A 27,974-nucleotide genomic window follows, 5' to 3' on the forward strand; every position below is an offset into this window, starting at 1 on the left:
AAACTGACGTTGGACTAGCTCAGTCAGCCAGTTTGCCATTGATCATGACTTATTTAGCAATCTATGTAGCCTGTCCTTTTATGTTGTCCTGGTAGAGGAGTTTAATATTACATTTAAGATTAAGGTTATGTTTAAGATTATTTGTTGCTTTTTAGTGTAAAACATTTAAATATTTTTGTTTGGTTATTTTTTGGTATCCCAAATACTTTATTTGAGCTACCAAGAGACTATAGAAAAATTTACTTTAAATTATTATTTTTTAGCATTGCTAGAGGATTATATGTCAGTCCTTTAAGTTTATGAGAAAGCTCATCAGGTCACTTACATCAACTTTGCTCTGAGATTTTGCCAAGAAGAAAATATTTTCATTCTGGGTAGTACCAAAAATTAACTGAAATATTTTCAAAAGGGTGTACTCTCGTTTTGATATTAACTTTCTAGCATGTCACAGATCCCTAAAATTTGAAACTGAAAGTGATTTTTGTTATCTGATAGTAACCCCTTATTACATAGATGAGGAAGTGGACGTGAAAGTCCCTCAGTTGTGTCCAGCTCTTTGCGGCCCCATGGACTGTACAATCCACAGAATTCTCCAGGCCAGAATACTGGAGTGGGTGACCTTTCCCTTCACCAGGGGATCTTCCCAACCCAGGGGTCGAACCCAGATCTCCTGCATTGCAGGTGGATTCTTGACCAGCTGAGCCCCCAGGGAAGCCCGTGTGGGAGGAAAGTGAGGCTCAGCAACGTCTGGGTCAGTGAGGACTTTGCCACTGTCCTCACGCACACTCCTCTGACCTCATCTCTACCTACTGGTCTGCAGTTAATGCCGTGTCCTTGTGTTTGTGACCCTCATTTCTTGTATGTTCACACATAATCTACTTCCTAGTAAGTGTATTCCGCTTCCTAGTAGTGAGATTGGGGAGTAAGACTTAATATTAGATAAACTAAAGTATATTGAGAGATTGATTTGCTGTTAACTCTCTTAAGTGCTTTACTTTTTAATTTGTTTATAATTTTATTGAAATATGATTAATATATATCACTGTTTATGTTTAAAGTGTATATTAATAGCATACTGTTTTGACTTACCTATACTGTGGAATGATTACCACAATAAGTTTGGTTGGCAGCCATCATCTTGTATCGATACAATAAAAAAAGAAGAAAAAATCTTTACCTTGCAATGAGAGCTGTTAGGATCTGCTCTCCATGGTTTCACACGTTTCACTCGGCAGTGTTCACTGTAGACGCCGTGTGGTGTATGTTACAGTCCTGGTGCTTACTGCTCTTATACCTGGAAGTGTGTACCTTTCGGCCACCTTTGGCCAGTTTCCTTCCCTGCCCCCCACCTCTACTCTCTTTTTCTGAGTTGTTCATTTTTGTTATATTTCACATGTAAGTAAGGTCATATAGTATTTTTCCTTCTCTTTATCTACTTGGCATAATGTCCTCTAGTAAAGTGCTTTGCTTTAACAGTTATTTAATTCTCTGAGCATTTTCTGGTAAGCACATAATTATTCCTATTATATTTTAGGAGACAGGCACAAATAGATTCGCTTGCCCAAGAAAAACTGTACTTGGTGAAGCCAAGATTAGAGTAGATAATATAGTTTAAATCTGCTTTTCTTAATGGTACCGGTGAGTGTATTTGCAGGGCAGGAGTAGAGAGAAAGACGTGGAGAACAGGCTTGCGGACGCGGCGCGGGAAGGAGCGGGTGGGGCAGCTCGAGAGGCGCGTTGACGGAGTGCATTGCCGTGTGCAAAGTAGACAGCTGCTGGGGAGCTGCTGTCGCCGGGGGGCCCAGCCCAGCTCTGGGATGAGCTGGGGGTGGCGCGAGGGGGGTGAGGGTGCCGGGGACACGTGTGTGCCCACAGGGTTTCACCTCACTGTGCCGCAGAAACCAGCACAACATGTAAGACGGTTATCCTCCAAGTAAAAATGAATGTAGAAAGTGAACTTTTAGAAAGCTGCTTTTCTTTAATGTAAGCATAAGGACTTGGAATAATCATCCATTTTGCTGTTACAAAATTTATTATATCACAGATGATGAAAACTTACATTTGTCTCGCTAATACCACTGTGGTGTTTCCAGTTGATATTTTGCCTTTGCAGTGGTGGAGTAACAGCCAAACCTGATGCCTCTATTTGGCAGTCGTGTTTCTAAGCATTTTACTTAGAATCCTGTTAGCTGCACCGTGGAGACGTGAAGAAGCATTGTATAATATGCTCAAAACCGCCTGTTAGATAAGTGGTGGAGAGAGCATCCAAACCCACATCGTCAGACCCAGCTTCTGTGCTGCTCCTAGTAACTGCTGGAGGGCCACTAACTGGTTTTTACTACGTTAATTATTTTCCTGCAACATTGAATCAAAATGGCTCTCAGTATCTGTGTGTGTATATATGTATTGGGTTGGCCAGAAAGGTCTCCTGGGTTTCATTACATCTTATGGAAAAACTCAAACTAACTCATTGACCACGTACATATGTGTGTGTGTGTATGTATAAGATCAGAAACAAAAAAATCAGCATCTTTTTTAAAAGAACTCATTCCCTGTTTAATTGTCTGTTTACTTCTAGCAACACTACCTTTCAATATATGTTTATGAGGTCTTGTATAATATTTCTTTTTTCCTCTGATTTATAGACTAGTTTGAGATCATAAAAATGGATTTATGTACTGGTAATTTGGGTCATTAGTCAGAAAAACTTTTTCATTTGAGCAGTCAGCCTTGCAATTCTCATCCCCTTTTCTGTTTTACTTCTATTGTTCACTGTTACCTACTGGTAGAGAAAGTCCTTTTTTTTTTTAATGACCTGCTGTTCTTAAAGTCTCTCTTCTCTCCTTTGTAAGAATACAGACAGGAGAGCAGAGGCCAGAGGAGAATATGTGCATATGATGTGTGGAAATGCTTACCAGCTAACAAAGCTGTTCCTCCAGACTGCTGGAACATGTACTTAAAATACATGCCTTTTATTTTTGCTGTTTCCCCTACTTGCCATTCATCTCTGGATTATGCCATAGCCCGATCCTTGCACGCTTAGAGATTCTAGAAATATATAGGGAGTTTTAGACCCACATGTTTGTAGCTCTGATTAACTCTTCTAACTGCATCCATGTGCCTGTTCTCTTAGTGTTTGGGACTTGGTGTAAGTAAATGACAGTCACGGAGTGCTTTTCCCTGCGTTTCCGTAAATGGGAGCTATATGTTTGTCCTAATTTGGAAGCATGCCTTAAGTATTTATTAGGAGCTTTCCTTTCAGCACTAAAAGTAATTTTAAGGTACAGATGAATGTGTGAATAAATGAAGTGTAACTTTTTTTCCCCACTAGATACAGTTTGGGACTTTATCAGACTATTTTGATGCACTAGAAAAAGAAGCTTCAGCCAGTAGTAGGAATAGCCAATCAATATTCCCTGTTCTAAGTGGAGATTTTTTCACTTACGCTGACCGAGATGATCATTACTGGAGTGGCTATTTTACATCCAGACCCTTTTACAAGCGAATGGACAGGACATTGGAATCCCATTTAAGGTACATTTGCCTTCATAGAGCTGCATTTGCTGTCTCACTTCTTTTATGGCGTCACAACCTGTCTGTAGAGTTCTGCACGGTATACAGCATTTATGTTGTATGTGTTACGATGTGTTTAACATAATTGTGAAATTTTAATGCGATCAGAGCTATATCTTCAGAAATAAGCAGATTTTTACAAGGGTTTTGCTCTTGAAGGAAAAACAGTTTCTGTAGTTAGGTTTTCTGGGAGTTGTCCTCAGTATTTTCTGTTTTCCTTGCGACTCCCTGTGTTTTCTGCACACCGTCATACCATTCAGTGGCATCGCTGTGAGCCTATAGGCCGGAGCCCGGTCAGCCGGGTTACAGAGCGGCAGCAGGGGTCAGAAGGAACAGCCAGGCTCTCAGCACCGGGGGCAGGCCTCAAAGTTCATCCTCTGAGACCGCTGCATTCATATTTGGAGTCCCCAGTAGCAGCTCTTATTTTAAAACACATTTCTATAGATACGGTTTTCTGCTTAAAGAAGAAAATTAAGAGATGGGAACTGATGGAGGCAAAGTGACTGGTTGAAAAGCTAAGCTGATGTGGAGAAGACAGAGAGAGTCAGTAGGAAAGCATGGAAGCACTGTCCGCAGCCGTATCATCCAGTCCTCCTGATGACCAGCCAGTGCCCTTTCCGTAGCGAGAAACGCTCAGCTCTCTGCTGTTTGTGCGGCATCGGGGCCGCCAGCCACGTGCGACCAGTGTGACTAAGGAAATGAAGTCTCAGGTCTACTTAAGTTTAATGTACGTGGCCACACGTGGCGAGTGGCTGTCACAGTGGAGAGCGCTGCTCTGAACAGCTGAGTCTCACTGTTTTCAGATGCTCAGAAACCTTCCCAAGGCAGTCCTGTGGCTTTTTCTGTATGCGAAGCCCAGGAGAGGAGCTTTCATGAAGAATTCATTGTCCGTTGAGTTCAAAATAGGAAATCATGATGAGTAATTTCCATGATGACTCTTGGTATTAAAGATAATAAATTATATGAAACCTACCCTCTTCTAGGTACTAGTGGATATTAAGTATGTATTGGACAGTGTTTTTCTAAAAATCATTAATTTCTTTCAGTGTTGTACTTTGGTATAGTGGTGTGTGTGTATTATTTTTACTGTTTCTGTGATACTGTTTCCACAAACTAGCGGTAACTTACTAAAAACAACCCTAACCTTTGACTGTTTGAGGGGATAGTCATTAACGTGCCAGGTGTATGTATATTATTATATTTATAACAAAAAAGTGTATAGTATAGAGATTTCTGCATCCTTAACCAATAGAATATTAGTTATCTGACATGTTATTCTAAACGCTCTATGGCAAGAACAGAGCGAGTGCTAAATGATGCAGGAATCCTCTGGGGCTGCTGCATAATTTTTACCTGTCAAGTATTTTTTGGTGGTGAAAAGTTATGAGTATTGGTTCAGTCTTATTTTATTGAACTTATTTAAGGTGCTACTTGAATATATTACTACTGGTAATGTATTTTGAAAATTCTCCTGCTTTAAAATAAAACAATAAACCATACAGTAATTTGAATTTCAAAATTAATTAATTAATTTGAAACTAAGTTTATTGTGTGAAAAATTATATTTGATCCTCAACTCATTTGTAAAAATAGGTGTATAAATTAGAAAAGTACAAAAAAGAAAATTTTCTTAAAATCCACTTGTTTAATATTTTGGAATATTTATATGTATATGTATTCTTCAGTGCGTTTGCTCTGGATATGTCTGCCTACATACATATAGTCTTCTTAATTCCAAGAGAGGGATTCTCATGCCATCAAGAAGGCTTATAATTTTAAAAAGTGGATATTAAATTTTTATCTGTTTATGAAAAGTAGAGATTATTTAGTGTCTTCAAAAATTCAAAGGAATTTTTAAAAAGAGCAGTTTGAATCTCTTCTTTTTTCCTGATATCTTGCTGCATTTTCATGCTGCCTTGATTTTTCTCTCCATCATCCTAACGTTTGTCAGAAAGATCCTTCTTACATTTTTTACTCCATCAAGCTGTCTCTTTTTAAAGAACCTTTCAGAAACCTACCTGAACCATATCCTTGGATGGAGAAATTTAAAGGTGAAAGTTATAAACTCCCATATTCTTGCTCAGAAATATTCTGAAGCTACAGTGTTTTGATTCTTTTTAAAGTAAGTGAGGAGTGCCAGTGCCTGAGGTGCCGCCCTTTGGGTGATGTTGCTCAACTCTCTGTGGCTGGTGTGTGCAGCCACTCAGCTGTGAGCCTGGCTCCTGCCCTTGAGCCATCAGGCCGCCGCCTCCTTCCTCTCCCCTGCTGTTAGCCTCACGCTCAGGGGCCACACGTTTCCCCACCGTCTCCTGCACTGTACGTGTGAGAGTCAGTGGCCTTCTGGTGAAGCTCACGGTATATGTCTACACTGTGGAGATGGAAGGACAGAGACACTTACCCAGTTCCTGCTGCTGTCATAGGTTACATGGAAGCGGACATGTCTTGCTGCCAACAGACACTCACTTCTTCCCCTTGCATCACTGAGACATGTTGTTCTTTGATGCTTAAGAATTTAGATGTATTAGGTGTATACCTTGGTGGTTTTATAGAAAAGTTTATTATCAATATTTGTCTTATAAATTGATCATACTGAAATCATGAATTTCTTTTTTTTTTTTAAGTTTGAGAATGTATCATTGATACCTCTTTTAGGTAATAAAATGTTAGCTTTGAAATAAAAATTAATGACTGTTTTATGCAATTAGGGCTGCTGAAATCCTTTACTATTTCGCCCTGAAACAAGCTAAGCAGTACAAGATAAGTAAATTTCTTTCATCATCCCATTATGTGATGCTGACAGAAGCAAGACGAAATCTGGGACTGTTCCAACATCATGATGCGATCACAGGAACTGCGAAAGACTGGGTGGTTGTGGACTATGGCACCAGGTAACGTAATTACTGAAAAGTGAACTTAAAATCTTTTAAAATTTGGGGTCATAAGCGTTTATCTTTTGATGAACTTTTTTTATTGTAATACTGAATTTTTATTGAAGGAAAGCACACTAAATCAAACCAATTTCAAAGATACATATGTCATGCCAAGAAAACATTTTCAGTTATGCTGACAACCCAAAATGCTTATCTTTGATGAAGTTTTTAATAATCACATCTTTTATAAGTGTTGCTATAGAAAAACCATCAGTAGTCACAGCCATCATTTTTTAAGAAATCTCTTGACAAGAAGTGCTGGCCGTCCCAGCTTTGCTTGGTAGTGCCTTTCTGTTAATGGAGTAGTAAAACATTGTGACAAAACTGACCCCACTTTTCCCCAAGTAGAGAGTGGTAATTGACGCTGCCTTCTTGCCCAAGGATTTGGTATCAAGTAAATCATAGCTATAATCCAGGGCCCTGCAGAGCTCCATTTCATTATATAGCTATTTAATTCCATCCTATCATGTCCATTTGTTCTTGGATACCTCATTTTTTAACAGGGGCACTGACCAAAAGCACTACATTTAGGAGAATAGCCAGGAAGTAGAAGAGCTGAGAAACCTTGTCATATATAGATGGTATAAAGAATTGGGGTGATGAGGGGTGGTCTGAATATTGATATCAAAGCTGTCTTCAGCTCTTAGATGGTCTGTTAGATGAGTGAGGGAGTAGAAGTCCATTATTTTCATACTGCAGGTCAGAAACAACGACTGCTGGCCTTGCCTCAGAATAGCGGGGCACTTTGTAAACTGTGCGTCCCAATAAGCTTAACCTTTTGTAATAGTGGGATTTCCATCATCACACCAGAGTTGAGGCTGTCATTCATTAGGATTGGTGCCGGTGAGAGCCTGACATTGGAGGAGGAGTTTTGCCTATTGTTTCACCGTAGTGTTAGATTAGTACTTCTTCAGATTACTCTTTGATAATATTTTAAAATCATTAAAAATCTGACTTTCTTAGAGTTAAAAAGTGAATCTCTTTGTATAGATGTTCTCATAGGTAGAAAACGTACATAGCACATAAAGTCAATCTTAAAACCTGACCTACAGCTGACGCTACTAATTGTAATGGTGTTAACTAAGTTTGTAGTTATGATATTTTGACTGCCTTTCAGGAAAATTGGTAACAAATATTCTGGAGGTTCCATGAGTTGCCTTGAGTCTTAAAAAAATACGTCCAAGGTAGTACCTTAAATATCTTCTCAGTCTTCTTGTGGCAGATATATCTGGCATTGGTCCGAGTTTAAGCTGAGCTTAAAGTGGAAGATACGTACTAGATGATAATGATGTTAATCGCTCGCACAGAAAGTGGTTTTGAGAGTCAGGTCAGACACTCCATTTTCCTTTTCACCTGCTCCTGTTTTCTTTGTTTCTCAAGAGTGTGAAAGTGCGGCTGCTGGGAGTCAGGCCAGAGCAGAGCTCCTAGGAGGGCACGGAGAGTCCTCCTCCTCCACTGACTGCTCTCTCCCTGGCTGCCTTACTGAAGGGGGTTAGGGTGCAGGTCACGGGGCTTTTGTACAGAATATTTTCTGTCTCGTGACCTCTCCAGAAGGCCTGCCATTAGTTCCTCCATGTATTTGGTGTTGCTTTTAAGTTATGAAAGCATTCCAATAGAAAACTGCATCTTAGAGGAAAAAGACATAGTAATTCTCATTGTACTTGACATTTGTAAATCTGCTTTGTCAGCCCTTCATGCTTCATTGAAAAGCCATAAACAGTTATCAAGTCATTAGCACACACATTTTTAAACAGGAAATTTCAAAACAGAAGTCAGAGAATTATAACTAGAGGAGCAGCTAGTCTAGGGCGATTTCTCGTTCTTGGATTGCTGACTCCTGTTTATTCGGATGTTGGCAGAGATGTTCCTGTGAACCAGTGTGTGCGTTAGGAGCCGACTTTGGCTGCTAGTGATAGTACCTGGAAATTGAATGCATCCCGCCTCCACGTTTCCAGGCTGTGCTCAGGTGTGACAGCCGCACAGGCCGTCAGAGCTCCAGGCCCTGTGAGCCCTCTCTTCTGCCTCCTCAGGGTGATTCTTCCGTCATGTTCTCAGCAGTAGACTGAGTGTTTATGTAATTATAAATCGGAGAGCACGTGTACATCATGGCATATTTGGAGGGTGATTCTAATTATGGCATAAGAATCATGGCATCAAAACTGAATTAGATAGGCAGTGTTTTGCTGGATGTTTAGCGTAAAAGTGAATCCCTGGGACTGTGTGAAGAAGGGATGGTAATGAGGTCAGTTACAGAGAGATTAAGAATTCTGCCAATGGCTAAATTGTAATAAAGGTAGGTAGGAGAAAAGAATGAACAGAGGGTGAGAATGAGGCTCCTAACGTGTAGTCTAAATTATTGAATGACAATCATGAGAACAGCAGCAGTGGTAACAAACTAAAAACTGACTCCTCAGCAATGTTTGCTAAACTTGTTCCATAGTATGATAAGGGTAGATTAGGAAATTAGAGGAGATTTTAATCCCACATTGATGAAGTGTTGAAATGTATAAAATTTTGTTTGTCCCAGTTTTCCCCAAACTTATTTACTGGGTTTAGCTTTATTTTGTTTTAAGCAAAATAGCTTTATGCATCTTGAGAAAGTGTTTGGGAAATGCACTGTCTTCAGTGCTCATCTCAGAAGAAGACTACGTATGTGCCTTCAGGACACAGACATTGATTCATGGCACTTATTCAGTTTAACTAGGACTCTTTAAAACACTAATAGTAAGATTTCAGCAGGTGCGGAACATGACTTTTATTCTGCAGGTTCAGATAACCTCATAAAGATAGCCATGTAGATAATAAAAATAAACTTAGATTGAAGGAGTTGTTTTCATAACTGAATTGTGTTCTTTCATATATATGGTCTTAGTCTTATGAAAACACTTACTATTATTTAGTAAAATATTTGAATAGAAATGAGAAATTTAGCTGGATGATTGAACTCCAGTCCATCAGATTTTAATATTTTGGTTACAGATTTACTATGTAAATGTACTTAATTAATAACTTACTGATTATGATCACTTACATCTTTGAAGTTATCTAATTCTTGTACAATTATTTAGTTGCTGAATATCAACAAAAATATTTTAACACATAGATCCAAAATTGCTTTCTGTGTTGGGGAAAATAATATAATCCCTCTATAAGCATCCGAGGGTTGATTGAAAGAATGACTATAAAAGTTTCTCTACCAATTTCTCCATTATGAGTTTACTTAGGGACACCTGCTCTCTAAATCTTTAAAGAAATAAGATGGGACTTTGGGGGGAAAAAAAAAAAAAGGCAAGTCTTTTTTCTTATGTATAGTGCTTCACCAATAGCTGGTAATGTTCCAAGATTATATTTTAGATTGGAACTTGAATCAGTCAATTCATAAGCATCTCTTTTGTTCCTCAGACAGAAACGCACAGTTTGAATACAGTTAAGAATTTCAGTGACAAAGAAATAGAACAAGGACAAAGACAATTTTGTTATCTGGATCTGAGAGAAACTTTTTTCTAATTCTTTTGAACAAGAACATGAAACTAAATTCAACAAAATATCTATTCGAATTCTTTAGGAATTTGAACTCTTTGAAGTGTGTGTACTGATTGAATCTTCTTGTGAATGAGAGTTAATCTCATGTCTTCTTTTGCTGTTATTTCAGTGCTTGTTAAAGGTTTTTCTAAAGTGAAACATCAACTCGTTTCTGTTGGTAGAATGCTTTAGAGCTATTGGGGTCATCGTGCTGGCTATTGTTATTATTTAGTATGATATTCATGGAGAACATAAGTAGTGCGGATAAGTTTATGTGTTTCAACTGTGTCCAGAAAGTTTACTACTTAAATGAATCGTTACCAGTGATACCTTCTGGTTAACTTTTTTCCCTAAGTACTTCATTCAGGGTAGAGATTCATCATAGGTTTATGATAGGCTTTAGTTTGAATATAGGATGAAGATGATGGTGGTTTGGCCATAAATAAAACAACTGAAAATATTGTGTACAGATTAGTTGATGTACAGTGTGTTAATTTCTACTGCATAGCAGTGACTCAGTTCTACACGTATTTTTTAATCTTCCTTTCCGTGTGGCGTATCACAGGATAGTACGTCTATTTCCCTGTGCTATGCAGTAGGGCCTTGTTGTTTACCTATTCTATGCGCGATAGTTTGCGTCTGCTAATGCCAGACTCCCAATCCGCCCCTCCTCTCTCCCTTGGCAACAAGTCTGATCGCTATGAAAATACTGTATACTGATGTTTGAATCACTTCTCAGATGAGTAACATTTTTGGTTCACAGACTCTTTCATTCACTGATGAATTTAAAGAAGATAATTGGACATTCTGCACTGCTGCTTATTTTGAAGGACAAACACTTATACGACTCTTACTCTTCGGATACCTTCCTAGAAATGGTTAGTTAATATCTTCTATTTTCATAATAAAAATGAGTGATTCTTTTCTTCTTGGATTGGGAAAGGGAGTGAGAAGCGTAATAAAAAGAGACATTGAAATATAATTATTTCTTTGTAAATGATTTGAAATAATTTGTATCACTTTATACAGACTAGTTGTGCTTCTTCTTTCCTGTAAGTGTGTCTCTATTTGATTTTTGGTGTGTATTTTCCCACAAAATCTAAGCATGAAAAATAAAATAATGAACTTATTTCAAGGTGTGCAAAACATTCAGACTTCTAGAACACTTGAGATGATATTGTAAGGTAACTAGACTTTATACTAGTCATTTTCCTTCGCCTTAATGAACAGCTCCTCGATGCGTGAACTGCCGTAAGTCCTGAACCTGTTCTTGCTGCACTTCCACTTGAATGATCCTAAATTTTCTTCCGGTTTGAGGATGAGTCCAGGCAGTGCTCTGGGCAGTGTTGCCACAGGAGAGCAGAGCAGTGGCTGAGGATCCGGGAGGTTAGCTGTTGGTCTCACCTCTGCTCCTTGCAGGGCGGAGGGAGCTCCTCTGCATCTGTGGGCCCTCCTTCCTCTGTGGAGCTGAGCGATGTCTGCCTTAGCTCGCTGGGCTCGGATGAGTTAGTGGGACAGACCGTGCCCTGAGAGGAAGAGCTTGGTGTCTACAGCAAGGACGAACGGTTCAAAATTGGTTTTATTGCAGTCCTCTTTACACTTCTGCTTAGAAACTCAGATATTTAAAAATTGTTTTTATTTATCAAGCTTATGTTTCTAAAGATACGAAGCATGTGACACAAAAGAAACATAGTGAAACTTTCTGCAGAATCGTCTCTAGAAATTTGATTTGTTCGGTTACTAATTAGAACTACCCGTTATAGACTCTCGTCCCTTTTAGCATATGCTGTGCTTAAAATCTAAATGCACGATACACATTCATAGACACAAGGTTTGTTTACTTTGAACTTGGATGGACTTTATGTAGCTGGGAAGAGGGTTGTTTTTTCTTTTCTACTGTGCCCTTTTCATGTTTTCTTCAAGGTATTATTACACAGCTAATTTTGAAACTTGTTTTAAAAGTAAAATAAAAACTTCTGTTCATTTTTCTAGGATTTGAAACAAAGAACGCAAAGTTCTCTGCCACAAAAACATGTAATAAGTCTGAGTGCAGAGCCAAGGTAAATAGCATTATTTCTCATAAACTTTGACCACTTCTGTGACTTGACTTTTTGGATTTTCATGGTTTTGCTCTGGATCCAGCGTATATTTTAAGACAGTATTTCATTTAATCAGCTTATTAATTTAAAACACCTGTTTTGAAGAGTGGATTCTTCTCCCATGGCTGTGTCATGCATGTGTGTGTGTGCTAAGTTGCTTCAGTAATGACCAACCTTTGCGACCCCATAAACTGCAGCCCACCGGGCCCTTCTGTCTGTGAGATTCCCCAGGAAAGAGTCCTGGAGTGGGTTGCCATGCCCTGCTCCAGGGGTCCTCCCCACCCGGGCTGGAGCCTGAGTCTCCTGCGTTGCAGGTGAACCTTTGCCCTTGGACCACCGCGGAAGCCTCGGCGGGGTCATGCTGAGTGCTAGCAGCTAACGCAGCGCTGGCTGGGACGCGGACAGCCACGTAACTGTGTGAGGATAGTTCTTAGCAGAGACTTAACGTGGGGTGGTGAATATGTAGTTTATTATAAAAATTACCTTACATTTAAATAATGTTGATTAGTTTTTAGAGTGTATTCTTTCTTAATTAACTTTCTATTTACTTACCTTATTTTCATTCATCTCTGATCATGTATTTTAAAATGGAAGAAGATACGTAATTACTATTAGAAGATAAGTGTTCCTACTGTAAATTGTTTACTAGATAACTATCATTGTGCTTGTAAAACTGCCTCATTTTCACACTGTAGATTTATCTTTAAATGGGAAAGGTGCTCAGTCAACCTAAAAATGGGACATTTAATTTAGATTTACAAAAAACATTTTATGTTTTTATTGAGAATTATTTAACCAAGTTATCTTTTTAAAGTGATCCCAAGTATCAATCAGTCAGTACCCAGATACACAGTATCATTTCAGTTCAGTTGCTCAGTTGTGTCCGACTCTTTGTAACCCCTTGAGCTGCAGCCTGCCAGACCTCCCTGTCCATCACCAACTCCCGGAGTTTACCCAAACTCACGTCCATTGAGTTGGTGATGCCATCCAACCATCTGCTCCTGGCTTCAATCTTTCCGAGCATCAGGGTCTTTTCAAATGAGTCAGCTCTTCACATCAGGTGGCCAAAGTATTGGAGTTTCAGCTTCAACATCAGTCCTTCCAGTGAAGATTCAGGACTGATTTCCTTTAGGATGGACTGGTTGGATCTCCTTGCAGTCTCCTCCAACACCACAGTTCAGAAGCATCAGTTTTTCGGTGTTCAGCTTTCTTTATGGTCCAACTCTCACATCCATACATGACCACTGGAAAAACCATAGCCTTGACTAGACAGACTTTTGTTGGCAAAGTAATGTCTCTGCTTTTTAATGTGCTATCTAGGTTGGTCATAACTTTCCTTCCAAGGAGTAAGCGTCTTTTAATTTCATGGCTGCAGTCACCATCTGCAGTGATTTTGGAGCCCCCCAAAATAAAGTCTGACACTGTTTCCATTGTTTCCCCATCTATTTGCCATGAGGTGATGCGACCGGATGCCATGATCTTCGTTTTCTGAATGTTGAGCTTTAAGCCAACTTTTTCTGTTTCTTCTTTCACTTTCATCAAGAGGCTCTTTAGTTCCTCTTCACTTTCTGCCATAAGGGTGGTGTCATCTGCATATCTGAGGTTATTGAGATTTCTCCCGGCAGTCTTGATTCCAGCTTGTGCTTCATCCAGCCCAGCGTTTCTCATGATGTACTCTGCATATACGTTAATAAGCAGGGTGACAATATACAGCCTTGACGTACTCCTTTTCCTATTTGGAACCAGTCTGTTGTTCCATGTCCAGTTCTAACTGTTGCTTCCTGACCTGCATCCAGGTTTCTCAAGAGGCAGGTCAGGTGGTCTGGTGTGCCCATCTCTTTCAGGATTTTCCACAGTTTATTGTGATCCACACAGTCAAAGGCTTTAGCATAGTCAGTAAAGCAGAAGCAGATGTTTTTCTGGAACTCTCTTGCTTTTTCGATGATCCAGCGGGTGTTGGCAATTTGATCTCTGGTTCCTCTGCCTTTTCTAAACCAGCTTGAACATCAGGGAATTCACGGTTCATGTATTGCTGAAGCCTGGCTTGGAGAATTTTGAGCATTACTTTACTAGCATGTGAGATGAGTGCAATTGTGCGGTAGTTTGAGCATTCTTTGGCATTGCCTTTCTTAGGGATTGGAATGAAAACTGACCTTTTCCAGTCCTGTGGCCACTGCTGAGTTTTCCAAATTTGCTGGCATATTGAGTGCAGCACTTTCACAGCATCATCTTTTAGGATCTGAAATAGCTCAATTGAAATTCCATCACCTCCACTAGCTTTGCTGGTAGTGATCCTTCCTAAGGCCCACTTGACTTCACATTCCAGGATGTCTGGCTCTAGGTGAGTGATCATACCATCGTGATTATTTAGGTCATGAAGATCTCTTTTGTACAGTTCTTCTGTGTATTCTTGCCACCTTATAGTTTGGTAATATAAGTTTTTATTTTCTAAATTGAGAAATTGAATATCACCTCTCATAAATTTTAGAATAAAAGACTAATTGTGAAGTGTAATGCATTATTTTCACTAGGTACACTTTAATAAGGGTATTTTAAAATAAATGGGATCAGAGTGATTGCAGAAGTTCCGCAGTTGCTAGGCGAGCTGAGCTTGGTTACACACAGACTGCAGCCTTCGCTGACTACACGTCTTCCCTGCGAAGGGACTCGCAGCAGGTTCAGGCCACACCTTAGAGCAAGGGTATATTTCCGTAATACTTGGGCGTCACTAAAGTAATACTAAAGAAACTTAGCATCTCTTTTGGCTGACAGAAAAAGAAGGGATTAATTTGAAAAGAAAATTTAAGTATTAAGTTTAGTCTTGCTAAAGTCTTGAAAGCTTTCATATAGCCAAGCCATAGTTCGGATGAAAGGATAATGATACTGAAAGAAGAATCAGTTATAAAACATTTGCTTTGTCTTAAGTAATGTCTTGATGAATTTGGGATTGTATGGCAATTCTTAATATATTGTGTCCCTAATAAACTGTGGTGTCAGTAAATCTACTTGGCTTTAGGCGTAATCCTCTTATCTATTACCTTTTTTATCTTTTCCTATTCTGGTGGCAGCAGATCTCCTTTTTTGCTGACTGAGAATGACCTATGTGCTCTTAGGAAGCCGGGCTCCACCCCCGCCCCTCGTCTCCCTGGGCGCGTGTCAGGGCGGGTGGGCTGTGCTGGGACGGGGGGACAGCCGCGCTCCACCCGTGCCCCTTGTCTCCCTGGGCGCCTGTCAGGGCAGGTGGGCTGTGCCGGGATCGGGGGGACAGCCACGCTCTGTGGTGTCTCTTCTCTGTGCAGCCCTTGCCTTGGCCAGCTGTGAGTGAGACTCAAGCTTTCCTGATGCTAGAGAGAGAAAGAAGACAGAAGCCTATTAATTGAGGATAAATATATTTTTGAGCTTTAATAATGAACAAAAATAAGCATAGACTTTTTGAGTCTATTAGGAAAACAGGCACTTCTTGATATTTCATTTTAAATAGTTTCTGTTTAAATAGTGTTCTTCATTTTAATATTATATCTTTAGAGTTCTTTTGTACCAAATGTCAGTGCTACTGTTTCCATAGTTAAGTGTGTTGGAAATTACTTAGGATTGTCAGATTCTTTTTTTATCTTTACTGTACTTTTTGAACTCTAGAACCTCATGAATAAAACCACTTACATTTTTGGTTTTAAATCCACTTTTTACTTGTTAGCCACAAATTACATGAGCTGCTGCTCTTTTGGTAAAGTCGGTCAAGACTGAGGCCTGTTGGCGCCCTTGAAAGCGGGAGAGCCTCTGGATCTGTTTTGCAGGTGCTGGGAGTCAGCGCTCTCGTCTGTGCTGCTCAGGCTTTAAGTCGGCAGTTCTGACAAAAGATTCAGAAACATTGGTCTAAACCCATGCAGTTTAAATAATACATGTAAAATGAATTCGATCATGCTTTTGGCAGCATTAGTTATAGCTATAACCTGATATGATTTCATTTGTGAGTATGTAAAGTAGTCCATGATTTGCTGAAAGTGACATAGCACTTGCCCGTGTGCCTAATTTAGTTCACAAGGTTATGTGAGCTGTATAGTAAATACATTCTTAGCTTTTGTACAGAAAGCATATGAAATTGCAAATTAAAAGTTAGGGTACCCTGAACAAGTCATAAATGGTCTAGCCTTAATTCTTAAATACACAGAGATGTTGCTGTTTCTCTTTATGTTCACAGCTGCCTAAGGAAGCCAATTGTGAGAACATTTAATACAAAGACTTAACAAGATTAGGGACTGAGGCTGCAAGCTGAAAGTCTGAGACACACAAGGAGATTTCAGTCTCCTCTCAGTATTCCGTCTGCTCAGGCAGGACAGCGTGAACACAGCACAGGTCTGCAAGCCGTGTGGCCTGGCAGGGCATAAAGGAACTTTCTTTAATGGTGGATACTGTGAAATGCCACCAAGTATGTAATAAAAGGGCTTCCCTGGTGGCTCAGTAGTAAAGAATCCACAGGTAGACGCAGATTTGATCCCTGGGTCAGGGAGATCCCCCTGAAGGAGGAAGTGGCCACCCGTTACAGTATTCTTGCCTGGGAGATCCATGAACAGAGGAGCCTGGCGGGCTACAGTTCCTGGGTTCACCAAGAGTCAGACAAGACTGAGCGACTGAACACCGAAGGCACAAGTATAGTCAAAACAGTACGAGCTGGCGTCTGTGAATCCGAAAGTTTACCTTTTTCAAGTAGATAAGTTTTTAGTTTGAAATCACTATTACGAACTTACCTTTATATGCTTCCAATTATTAGAAAAGTATTCATTAGTTAGGAGTCCTGAACTCCAGTACTTTGGCCACCTCATGTGAAGAGTTGACTCATTGGGAAAGACTGATGCTGGGAGGGATTGGGGGCAGGAGGAGAAGGGGACGACCGAGGATGAGATGGCTGGATAGCATCACTGACTCGATGGACGTGAGTCTGAGTGAACTCCGGGAGTTGGTGATGGACAGGGAGGCCTGGTGTGCTGTGATTCATGGGGTCGCAAAGAGTCAGACACGACTGAGCTACTGAACTAAACTGAACATCATTTTTGGCCAGGAAAAAAAAAATGAATTAAGTAGAAAAGATAGCATTAACCATGTGGAGACAAAAAGGAAATCAGTGTTTTCTAGGCTTAGGTTACTTCAGAATATCAGCCAGATTAAAAAGGACAGAATTCCAGAACAGGCACTCAATACCCCGCTCACTTGAAGTGTTGCCATTCATTTGTTGGAGGACCTTGATTGACAGCATCATTTTCTTTTCCGCTGTCTAGGTTCTGAAGCGCCAGAACCCACATTGACTTTTATTTTTTCTTAATCCTGAATTGTCATCAATCAGAGAGTCTTTTGGATTTTAGCTTTACTCATCTCTGACATCCATCCTCTTCTCTTTCTATTGCTTTTGGTTTTGACCAATCCTTTATGTTTTGCATGAACTACAGTAATAGCTTACTGTCCCTAGGCCTTTCTCTGTACCTAGATCATTAACTATAATTCAGCTCTCTGACGAGTCTATCCAAAGCCACTCTGAAAAAGTTACTTGGATAGAAATGGCAAGGCTTCAGACCTAGACTCGAAAGTCGAGAAGTCAGGGAGGCCACCTGGGGGGTGAGGGGGGGTGGTGGTTACTCTCCACTGCCTGATGGGAGGCACATGTAGGGACACAGAGGAAAGAATGGCAGCGGCTTGGGAGAGGACCTCCCACAGCTCACACTGGCCTCAGAGTTCACGTGTTTCCCATGGGCAAAACCAAACAAACGCCCCCTCCTCCCAAGACACCCGGGGCCTCATCCCGTCATGGTGCTGGCCCGGTGCTGGCCCCAGCGTCTCGTCCAGGCGGGTCCGGCGCAGCTCAGTCGTGTGACTGGGGGTTGATGCTGGCTTTTTTCTGCCGGTGTAACTGAAGTGTGTCCCACAAGACTAAACTCCTGGAGGGTTCCTTTATGTCCACCGCTGTGCCTGTGGTGTGATAGCATGGTGAGAATTTAACAAAGATGTGTTACAACACATTGTATTATTGCTTGAAGAAAAGATTAAACTTCAGATACCACAGATGCATAGAATATGGTTCACATTCTATGTGAAGATGTGGTATCCTGGTATTTTTCTCCTCAATAGAATCTTTCATCTGACATTTGGAGGCTGAGTGGCAGAAGACTCCCAAACCACTAAATACTAATATAAATAAAAATAAGCAGTAATTCAATATACTTTAAATTTGTTCAGCATTTAGACAGCTGTTCATTTGAGATTTCAGAGTATAATACCATGAGACTTGACAAATTTGGCATCGCATCTTAGCACCACTGCATTCTTCAGAGTTGACTTTGTTGGGATTGCATTCTTGGGGTCTCTAAAGAATGAATGGATTCAAAAGATACACCCATATACCTGAAAGAGTTTACTTTGTCATAAGAGTTTTGCTATTGTTGTTGACATAGACTATTGGCCTAATTCTGCATTTTGTATTTTTTAATTGGAGGAAAATTGATTTATAATGTTGTGATATAATGTCATGGTTTTTGCCATTGTATGTTTAATATTGTCATCAGACACGGTTATTCTGATAGTAGTTTTCCACTAGTGGGATGAGGTTCAAGGCTTTGGAGCATTTTTTGATGGATTTTGGAGCATAAAATCAGAATATATCTAAGGAAGTACCTAACATCTCTACCAGTTATTTAAACATAAGTTTTAAGTGAAGAAACCAAGTTCAGAGCCTAATTGTTTTGTTTGGAATGTTGGCTTTTTCTTTGGGGGAGATGAAGCAGTGTTAACAGTGATAATTAGTGTGAGGGTTGTGCTTGCTGCTCATGGTTTATGAGGTTCGAGCTCAAGTCTTGTCGTGTACTAGAAAGCTAGTGTGGAAATGTCTTCACATTAGTGAGCAGAAAAATAAATGGATACAATCAAGAAGGTTTTTTTTTGTTTCTTATTTTTCCCTTGGAAATGGCTACATTTTATAATTATCACAAGGGAATTCAAGGTGATAATAGAATACACGATTCTCTAGGCTCTGACACTGAACCCTTGCTTAGAAAACTAGTTTATAACTTGTCTTTAATGGAGGAATTGTTAATGACAGTTGTATGGTCGTGTCCGACTCATTCGCAACTCCATAGACTGAAGCTTCCTCAGGCTTCTGTGTCTCTGGGATTTCCCAGCAAGAAGACTGGAGTGGGTTGCCATTTCCTTCCCAAGGGTATCTTCCTGACCCAGGGATCGAACCCACGTCTTCTGCATTGGCAGGTGGATGCTTTACTCCTGAGCCCCAGGGGGGCCCTGACCAACAGTCCTGGAGACGAATGAGCTGGCCTAGTCCAAGTCTGTCTGGGTGCTAAGTGCATAGTCTGTGAGTGAGTGAGTGAAGTCGCTCGGTCGTATCCGACTCTCTGCGACCCCGTGGACTGTAGCCCGCAAGGCTCCTCTGTCCATGGGATTCTCCAGGCGAGAATACTGGAGTGGGTTGCCATTTCCTTCTCCAGTAGTCTGTTTGCAAATTAGTGTTCACTACTGGACTTGAAGGAGGAGTTCCCAGACTCTCCTCTGAGATACTATTCTGTTTAAGTATTAATTACTTTTGAATGGTATTTGTGTATTTTTATCTGCGTTCCATCTGAGTTGTGTTTTGTTGACGTTGACTGTTTTTAAGATGTAGCTTGACCAGTTCTCTGATTATCCAGAAACACTTTTCAGCCTGTTTGTTATCTGGACTATTTTAGAGAGGATGTTTTAACCAGATGACTGAGTGGAATATAGTACATTATTTAAACAACCAAAGTTTCTTAGGGGATTGGAAGAAATGTACCACCTTCCACATGGTACATTTTGTGTTAAAACTTCTTTGCCTAGTAGTCGGAACGGTTTGGGAACAATCATGTCTGATAAGCAAAATAAAATAACCTTGTCTAGAGTTTGCCGTTCTAAATCAGTCATTTACTGGCCTGCTGTTTCCCTGACTTTTAAGGAAAACAGATCTTTGAGGAGAGAAGAGGAGGAAAGACTCCGCCTTTCTCACATTGTTCTCCCTACTTCTAATATTTCTATTTAGTTTATCAGGAATGATGTGTATTAGCTCCTAAAATACTCTTCCAATCTCACATTGACCTATATTGACACTTTGATTTTATATGGTGACTGACTAGGAACCCTGAAATTGACTCTGGGTTTTTATTAAAGTTCAGATGTTGGACAATCAAAGGAGCACCGAAGCCTTGACCTGACGGGCACCCTTGCGGCAGTCTAAGATGACTGCAGACTGCAGTGCTGGTCACACTGGACTGAAAAATGCACCTGCTCACCAGCCAGTGATAAACAGAAATAAAAATGGCGTGCAGGCTCCTAAAAGCAGGCGTGGAGATTGATTCCTTTAGGTCCACCCACAAGGCTTTGAAGGGGCTCCCCTGTGGCTCAGATGGTAAAGAATCCACCCGCAGTGTGGAAGACCCAGGTTTGATCCCTGGTTTGGGAAGATCCCCGGGAAAAGGGAATGGCAACCCACTGCAGTGTTCTTTCTTGCCTGGAGAATCCCATGGGCAGAGGAGCCTGGCGGGCTACAGTCCACGGGGTCGCACAGTCGGACGTGGCTGAGCACAGAGCACAAGGCTTTGAGATTCTGGTACAGGAGAAACGGACGAAAGAGTGCTGCCTTCTGTAGCTCAAGAGGCAGCTGTCCTTCCCTTTCATCCTCCGTGCCTCAGGTCTCTGTTTACAAATCCCGCTTAACTGGCCAGCTAGACCAACGGGTGCTCTGTGCCCACGGCACCTGCCCTTGCTGCCAACAGACCGCTGGCTAGCCGGCTGGGGCTTCTCCCCCGCCAGGAGTTCAGCTGAACCGTGGGATCACCTGAAAGCAGTTACTTACTCCCCAGTCAGTTTTTCCTGTTACTGTTCTCTCACGATCTGATTTTTATTAAACTGATGAATTAAGTGTAAAGTTGGTTTAATCATAAAGTTGAGTGATTTGGAAATTTTCAGTAACGGTAAGTCACCGATAAATACGGACAAGACGCCTACAGAAGGTTTGGGAAGAAATTGTAAAGATGTAGAAGCGCTCTGTGCTCAGATTGCCGAATATTTTTGAGTATTTAAATTCCTGGTCTTCTTTAGAAAAACTAGGCTAGAAACTCAGACGGTAAAGCGTCTGTCTACGATGTGGGAGACCCGAGTTCGATCCCTGGGTTGGGAAGATCCCTTGGAGAAGGAAATGGCAATCCACTCCAGTACTCTTGCCTGGAAAATCCCACGGACAGAGGAGCCTGGTAGGCTACAGTCCATGGGGTCGTGAAGAGTCGGACACGACTGAGTGACTTCACGTTCCGTGGTTATGCAGAAAATATGACATAGAATGCCAATTAGTGATCCCATAATCAAAGCAGAAGCTTTGCTTTTGCATCAGTAGACTGGGGCATGAGACATATTTGTATGGTTTATGATGAAGTCTTTTATGGTGAAGGTCTGCAGAATGATGACTGATGGAAGATGTCCTTAAAGATATACCTATGGCTGATTCATGTTGACAGAAAACAACAAACTTCTGTAAAGCCGTTATCCTTCAATTAAAAATAAATAGTTGTTTTTTTTTTTTTTAAGACGTTCTACTTTTCAAGTCAGGTTTAACCCTTTCAGTTAACAGAGCTATAGCCAGCCTTAATCACATTGACGGGTTTCACTGTGCCTGTACTTTACAGCCGATTTGGGGACTGAATCTGCCAGAAATAAAGTGGGCAGGAGCAAATAGGGGAGCCGGTGATAGAGCGTTGACCTAGCACAGGGTCTGCTCGGGGGAAGCGCTGTCGGTGGCGTGGGCCAGGAGAATACCTGACGTTGCGTGCTGAAGGAAGAAGCCCTGTGCTTTTCCAGAGCAGCAGAGCTGGTATAGAAGACCCGTCGCTGCAGACGGCGGCCCCCTGCGCAGCAGCCTTCCGGGAGCGTCAGTCAGGCCGCCCCTGTGCCTGAGAGCGTACCTTTCACTCATTCTTTCCTCTGTCGCTGCATCTTCTTTGCATCCTTCAGGCCTTAAGAACAAACTGATTATTTCCTTTATTTCTGGTTTTCCATCTCTCTTGCTAAAATGTTAGCTTCATGAGTGCAGGGAACTTTTATTTTTGAATGCCCTGGCAAATAACAGGTGATCAACAAATATTTGTGAAGTAACTAACTCTAGACAAGAGAGGAACTTGAGCCAGTACTGCCCTGAAGACCGTGAGGCACCTTTCTCACACACAGGATCTAGGTGGATGTCTGTTTCTATAAGAAGTAAATGGGAAATTACCATAGGAGAGCTTGTGAAAAAGCTCTACAGAATTCTGAAAATTGGGGTAACATGAAGACTGAGAAGAACAATTTATGTTAAAATAGTTTATTACAGAGACCAGGAAAAAAAAATTTAAACTCTTTGTAATTCTCAGTTTGAGTCATAATCCCTAAGGAAAAAGTAACAGTGGAAGACAAAAATGGCAAGATGCTATAGAAAGGGGGAGCGGGGGTGTCAGATGAGGAGACTGTTAGGATGAGAGGGACAGAATCTTCATTAGTGCTATTTAGGAGTGAAGCTGACATGGTGAAAGGGTGTGTCAGCGACATGAAGAAAGAGATGCTCTTCAGGAATGCAGGGGAAGGAGGACAGTGACAGGGATGAGGGACAAGAGTTCAGCAGAAGAATCGTGGGTTTTCTGTAGGAAAAATGTTAGCAGATGCAGTAATCAAAGATACAATGAAAAGTGTTCTGAGCTGAGGAGGCCTTGCTTTGTAGATGAAAAGGGCTGAGTTCTTGGTAATGTAAATGAAAGGAGAGTCACCCCTAGTGCATCTTGGTACCTTATTTCAATTAAAAGGAAAAGGACATTTTGTAAAAGTACCCAGGCAGAAAGACAGATATTGTGTAATATGGCACAGAAGCTAGACTGACTTAGATTTCTGCGCTATAACAGGTCTGTGGAGTTTTGAAATCATTTTTTACTCAAAGTTATCTTTCATATGTGAAAGTAACAAAGAGGCATTTTCAAATATGAAAACATTTATAAAGCATACCACAGATATTCTTTTCTTCTTTTAAAAAGGAAATTTAAAAAATGTTCCTGCTAAACTTAACTCACCTGACTGATAAGTGCATCAAAATTAAGAAGGCATTGGAAATAATTAGACATAGTGAAAATCCAAATCACTATTGTAAATTTGATCACTGAACTGGATCAGAATTTCCCACCTAGTTTTGGCAGAATTTCTGTAATGTGAAGGCAGTTTGCTAATGGTGTATTGAGCTACAGCTTCGAATTATGGTGACACCTGGAAGAGGCAGAGAAGCGGAGCATGTGGAGACCTTAGAAACGGCCGTGTTGCCTTGGGAAGCTTTCAAAGTCAGGAGCTTGTGGTGAGAGTGGTATTTCCTCCCCATTGCCGTCACTCATTGCCACTGCCCCACTGCCTCAAAAAACGCACAGCAGCTCTGCTGAGAAGTGCCGGGCCGCCTAGACCCACACGCCCGCAGGCCTTGCGGGCGGCTCCACTCCTCTGCCTCAGTGTGTTTACCTGGAATTCCCCTCTGCCTGAACTTGGTTTGTGGTCCCGAGCTCTGTGATAAAATTTTCGCATCCTCATCCAGTTCCCCAGGCCAGGAACCTGGGCCTCAGCTTGGAAGTGATCGTGTGCTCTAGGTTTTCATCTAGTGTCCCCTTTCACGCTTAAAAGTCTGTTTGTTTGCACAGGAAATCACGGGCTTACTGTGATTATTTTTGTCTCTTCTCTTTCACTTTCAACTTGGATCCAGACAAACATGGTGTCTTCTTGTGTTGTTTATTAAATGTATCTCAATTTTGTCCGTATTTATTCAGTGCCAGCTCTTTCTCCCTTGGGTGTGTCCCTGCTGCATACATTTGTTTGAGGAATTAAGTAAGATTATGTATATGAACTTAATTATATGGGATCTAGTGCTTAGTAGGCACTCAGCAAGTGTTAGCTCTCCTGCTCAAAACCCTTCTTTTTCCCATTGCCCTAAAGAAAAATTCCCAGAGTCTTTAACTTGGCTTTTCTGTCTGCATTTTGACTTCTCTTGTATCATCTTCCATAGGATACTCTAGCCTACACCATGAGCTCTAACCTTTCAAAACCTATCAGTTTTTTTGACTGGCTATGTTTTGTCTTACTTACAGGTCTTTGCTCCCTGGAAAAAAATAAACAAAAACCCTTTCCACCTTGCCCCCAAACACACGCATATGCACACACACCCCCCACCCCCACCCCCGGCTCGATCCGTTCCTGATTGTCTTTGAGAACTCAGCATTGGTGCTGCGCCCTCTGGGGCCTTTCCTGATGCCCTTGGGTCAGGGCTGGGTGTCGCGCGCTCTCACAGGAGCATGTCCTTACTCACCGTTGCTTCTCTCGCTACGTGTGCGATGTGGCGAGACTCGCTATAAGCCTCCTGAAGGCAGAGGCTGAGCCTGGCTCATCATCCTAAACATGGCGCCTCACGGTCTCGGGAAAGGCACTTAGTAGTGTGTGCCAGGAGCGTTTGGACCAGACAGTGTGCTGGGAGAGGGCCACCCTGCAGAAATAGTCATGTATAGATGTGAAGAGAGTGTTAAAGATGTCAGTGTTCATCAGCGCTATCAGTGACTTTGTCAGATGTTCTATGCTGGGACTTCCCTGATGGCTCAGACAGTAAAGAATATGCCTGGAATACAGGAGACCTAGGTTCGATCCCTGGGTTGGGAAGATACCCAGGAGTAGGGAATGGCTACCCGCTCCAGGATTCTTGCCTGGAAAATTGCATAGACTACAGTCCATGGGGTCATGAAGAGTCGGACATGAAAGCGACTAACGCTTTCACTTTTCTACATTTACTTCTGTGTTCATAAAGAAGTTTTACAAAGATGCCAAACTTGCTTTTATTTTTTTTAATAAAAGCAGAATGGGATTGGTGAATCCTGAGATTTTCATTTTATGTTTTTATGAAATCTCTCTTCCGAGTCCCATGGAGGAAAGGAAGATGACTTGTTTGAATGGAAGAAGTTGTGATCAGTTGAGTCAAATAAGGAAAAGTGCTTGGCTTGTAGGACATGTTTACTGAATTGAAAACTAAAAATTGAAATGGAGGAGGTGACAGTTATGAGGAAGGAGTTATGTGGATTATTTGACAGGCAGTTAAGGACTTGTTTAAAAAATAAACAACCCTTTAAGGAGAAGCATGTCTATAGTGATGAATCTTTATGGGGAATTTTCTACTTTAGGAGAATTATCTCTTACATTCAGTGTTACTTTAAGTTTTTGGTACTAGTTGGCTTCCCTATGTTACCCAGTATTATTTTTTATGTGTTTAATGAATCACTTTGGGTTGCATTCAACTGCCTACAACAAAAATCGAAGGCAGGTAAATTTTTTGATGTGCAAGTTTCGAGGTGGGCAGTCCGGGACTTGCGATGTATCTCATGGGGTCATTAAAGAATCAGGCGTTTTTTTTACCTTTCAGCTCTCTGCCTTCCTGAGCCTATAGCTGTTGTTCTTATGGTCTTAAGATTGTTGCTGCTTTTTCAGACATTGCATCTGTGTTCCAGCCAGGAGTGGGGAGGAGCAAAGGATGAAAGTTATGCCAAATGAGCCTGCTGATCTTTATTAAATTGGTGATATAGTAAATTTCTGGGCTTCCCAGGTGGCACAGTGGTAAAGAATCCACCTGTCACTGCAGAAGTCCAAGAGACAGAGGTTTGATCCCTGGGTCGGGAAGATCCGCTGGAGGAGGGCATGGCAACCTGCTCCAGCATTCTTGCCTGGAGAATTCCATAGACAGGAGCCTGGTGGGGTACAGTCCATGGGGTCACGAAGAGTTGAACATGACTGAACCACTGAGCATGTGCGTGCGCACGAGCACACACACACACGCACACACACACACACACACACACGCGCACACACATGCAGAATAACTTTCTAGGAAGCTCCACCCTTGTGGCTCAGCTGGTAAAGAATCCACCTGCAATGCAGGAGACCCAAGTTCGATCCCTGGGTTGGGAAGATCCCCTGGAGAAGGGCAAGGCTACCCACTCCAGTATTCTGGCCTGGAGAATTCCATGGACTAAACAGTCCATGGGATCACAAAGAGTCAGACACGACTGATTGACTTTCACTTTCACTACTTATTGAATTCCAATTAGATTTTTTGTTGGCCAGAACTATATCACGTGGCCTACCCCAAGCGTGGGAGATCAAATGTTTTGATTTTTTTTTTAAGCTAGGATTGTTGTGATCCGAAGTAAAATTGGGTTTCTTTAGGCAAAGTAGAAAGTGAGAATGGCTATGGAGTAGCCAACTGGTAGTGTGTGCTCACTGAGCTTATTAACTAGGCCACAGGGCAGCTGCCATATTTTCTGATCATTGGCTTACCCTTTCCTTTTCCCTTCAGCTCAGAGTGGATTTGTGTTTTGTGTATTATAGAAACAGATCTGTGCTGAATACATCAGTCCTGAGTATTAAAAGCATCTTTAAAATATGTCCCCAAGACTATCTTAGCAGTCAGATAGAAAAATCCTATCAGGGACTTCCTGGTGTTTCAGTGGTTAAGAGTCTGCCTTCCCAGGCAGGGGACATGGGTCAGCCCCTGGTGGTGGACCAAGACCCACATTCGTGGGGCAGCTGAGTCCCTGCACCTCAGCTCTGGAGCTCACGTGCTTAGGAGTCCAGGAGCTGCATCTCAGACCAGACACAGCCAGAAGTAAACATTAGGAAAGGAGAAGTCACATCAATCACAGCTATTAAAGAAGCGGAGTTTTCTGTATATTCCAAAACCGAAACGTCATTGAATGTGACACAGTTACACATAGAGAAAGAGCGGAAGGGGTGTCTCACAGAAGCAGACGTGTGTCCTGTTGGGGCCTGGGGGTTCCATGTGTGGAGGACACAGAGCTCTTCATCACGTGCGGAGGACACAGAGCTCTTCATCAGCCGCTGTTCCTCAGTGGCCTGCTCACGGCCGTGCCGAAGCACACGTGTTCCGTGGTTCAGTCGGTTGGCCGTTCCGTGCCAGATTCGGTAGCACTGTGTGGGATGAGTGCCTCTTCCCCCCTCTTTTACTCGTTGGTTCTTTCTTGCTCAGAATATGGACAGAATCGACAAGTAGTATGTAACTCACATTACGGTATAGCCTGTAAATACGAGTCCTTAAGCCTTTACCTGAAACCGTCAGGGCTGGATGTTTATATGTGGACTCAGAATTTCTAAACTTGCAGGAACCTGATAGGAACACACATATGGCGTACTATATAATACTTCAGAGTCCAGGGCAAAACTCATCAAATACTTTAAAAATTCTGAATATTCAGATTAAAAGGAATAAGTAGTTATATATAGCTTCATATCAGTTCAGTTAAGTTTTGCCACCAAAAGAACTTTGAAAAATCTTGTACAACTGTAGATTAGTGGTTTGAAGAGGGATGAAATTGTTTGACATAATTAGTGAGTTCCCCCCGAAAGGTATAGAAGCCACCGTGATTCTTCCGGCTGGCATCAGATTATTACCAAGATGTTAGAGTGCCTCGACTCTTCTCTGTCTGACTTTATCCCTTTCAAAGATCTCTAGGAAAATGTTGCCTCTCAGGAAGTCTGTGCAGTTTGAGCAGTGCCATCTGTCCACATCGCTGTATCCCGTCTCCTGCTCACAGACACAGTTAGCTGCTGACTTTTCGAAACAAACAGCATTGCTTATTCCATTCTTGTACCTCCTGAAGTAATAATTTTTATAACTCTTCATTAACCAGTTTAAAGTTTATGGTGGAACGATTTAAGTAATATAATTATCGACTACATATACATTTTGGCTGTCCTTTATATGTCTGCAGACAGTGTTTGTCAGTAGGCTACT

At 41.4% G+C, this 27,974-nt stretch overlaps 1 protein-coding gene across 1 annotated transcript in view; it reads left to right on the forward strand.

Annotated features, from left to right (window-relative positions):
• The window catches only part of MAN2A1 (mannosidase alpha class 2A member 1), a 197,526-nt gene that overhangs the window by 104,910 nt on the left and 64,642 nt on the right, over positions 1-27,974 (forward strand). The window contains exons 9-12 of the mRNA XM_068979768.1: positions 3,332-3,534; positions 6,279-6,461; positions 10,789-10,903; positions 12,018-12,085. Of these exons, the coding sequence (XP_068835869.1) occupies positions 3,332-3,534; positions 6,279-6,461; positions 10,789-10,903; positions 12,018-12,085 (569 nt within the window). The remainder of the gene's footprint in view (positions 1-3,331; positions 3,535-6,278; positions 6,462-10,788; positions 10,904-12,017; positions 12,086-27,974) is intronic.

Source organism: Capricornis sumatraensis, chromosome 9 (assembly GCF_032405125.1).
Source record: "Capricornis sumatraensis isolate serow.1 chromosome 9, serow.2, whole genome shotgun sequence".
Classification (NCBI taxonomy): domain Eukaryota; kingdom Metazoa; phylum Chordata; class Mammalia; order Artiodactyla; family Bovidae; genus Capricornis; species Capricornis sumatraensis.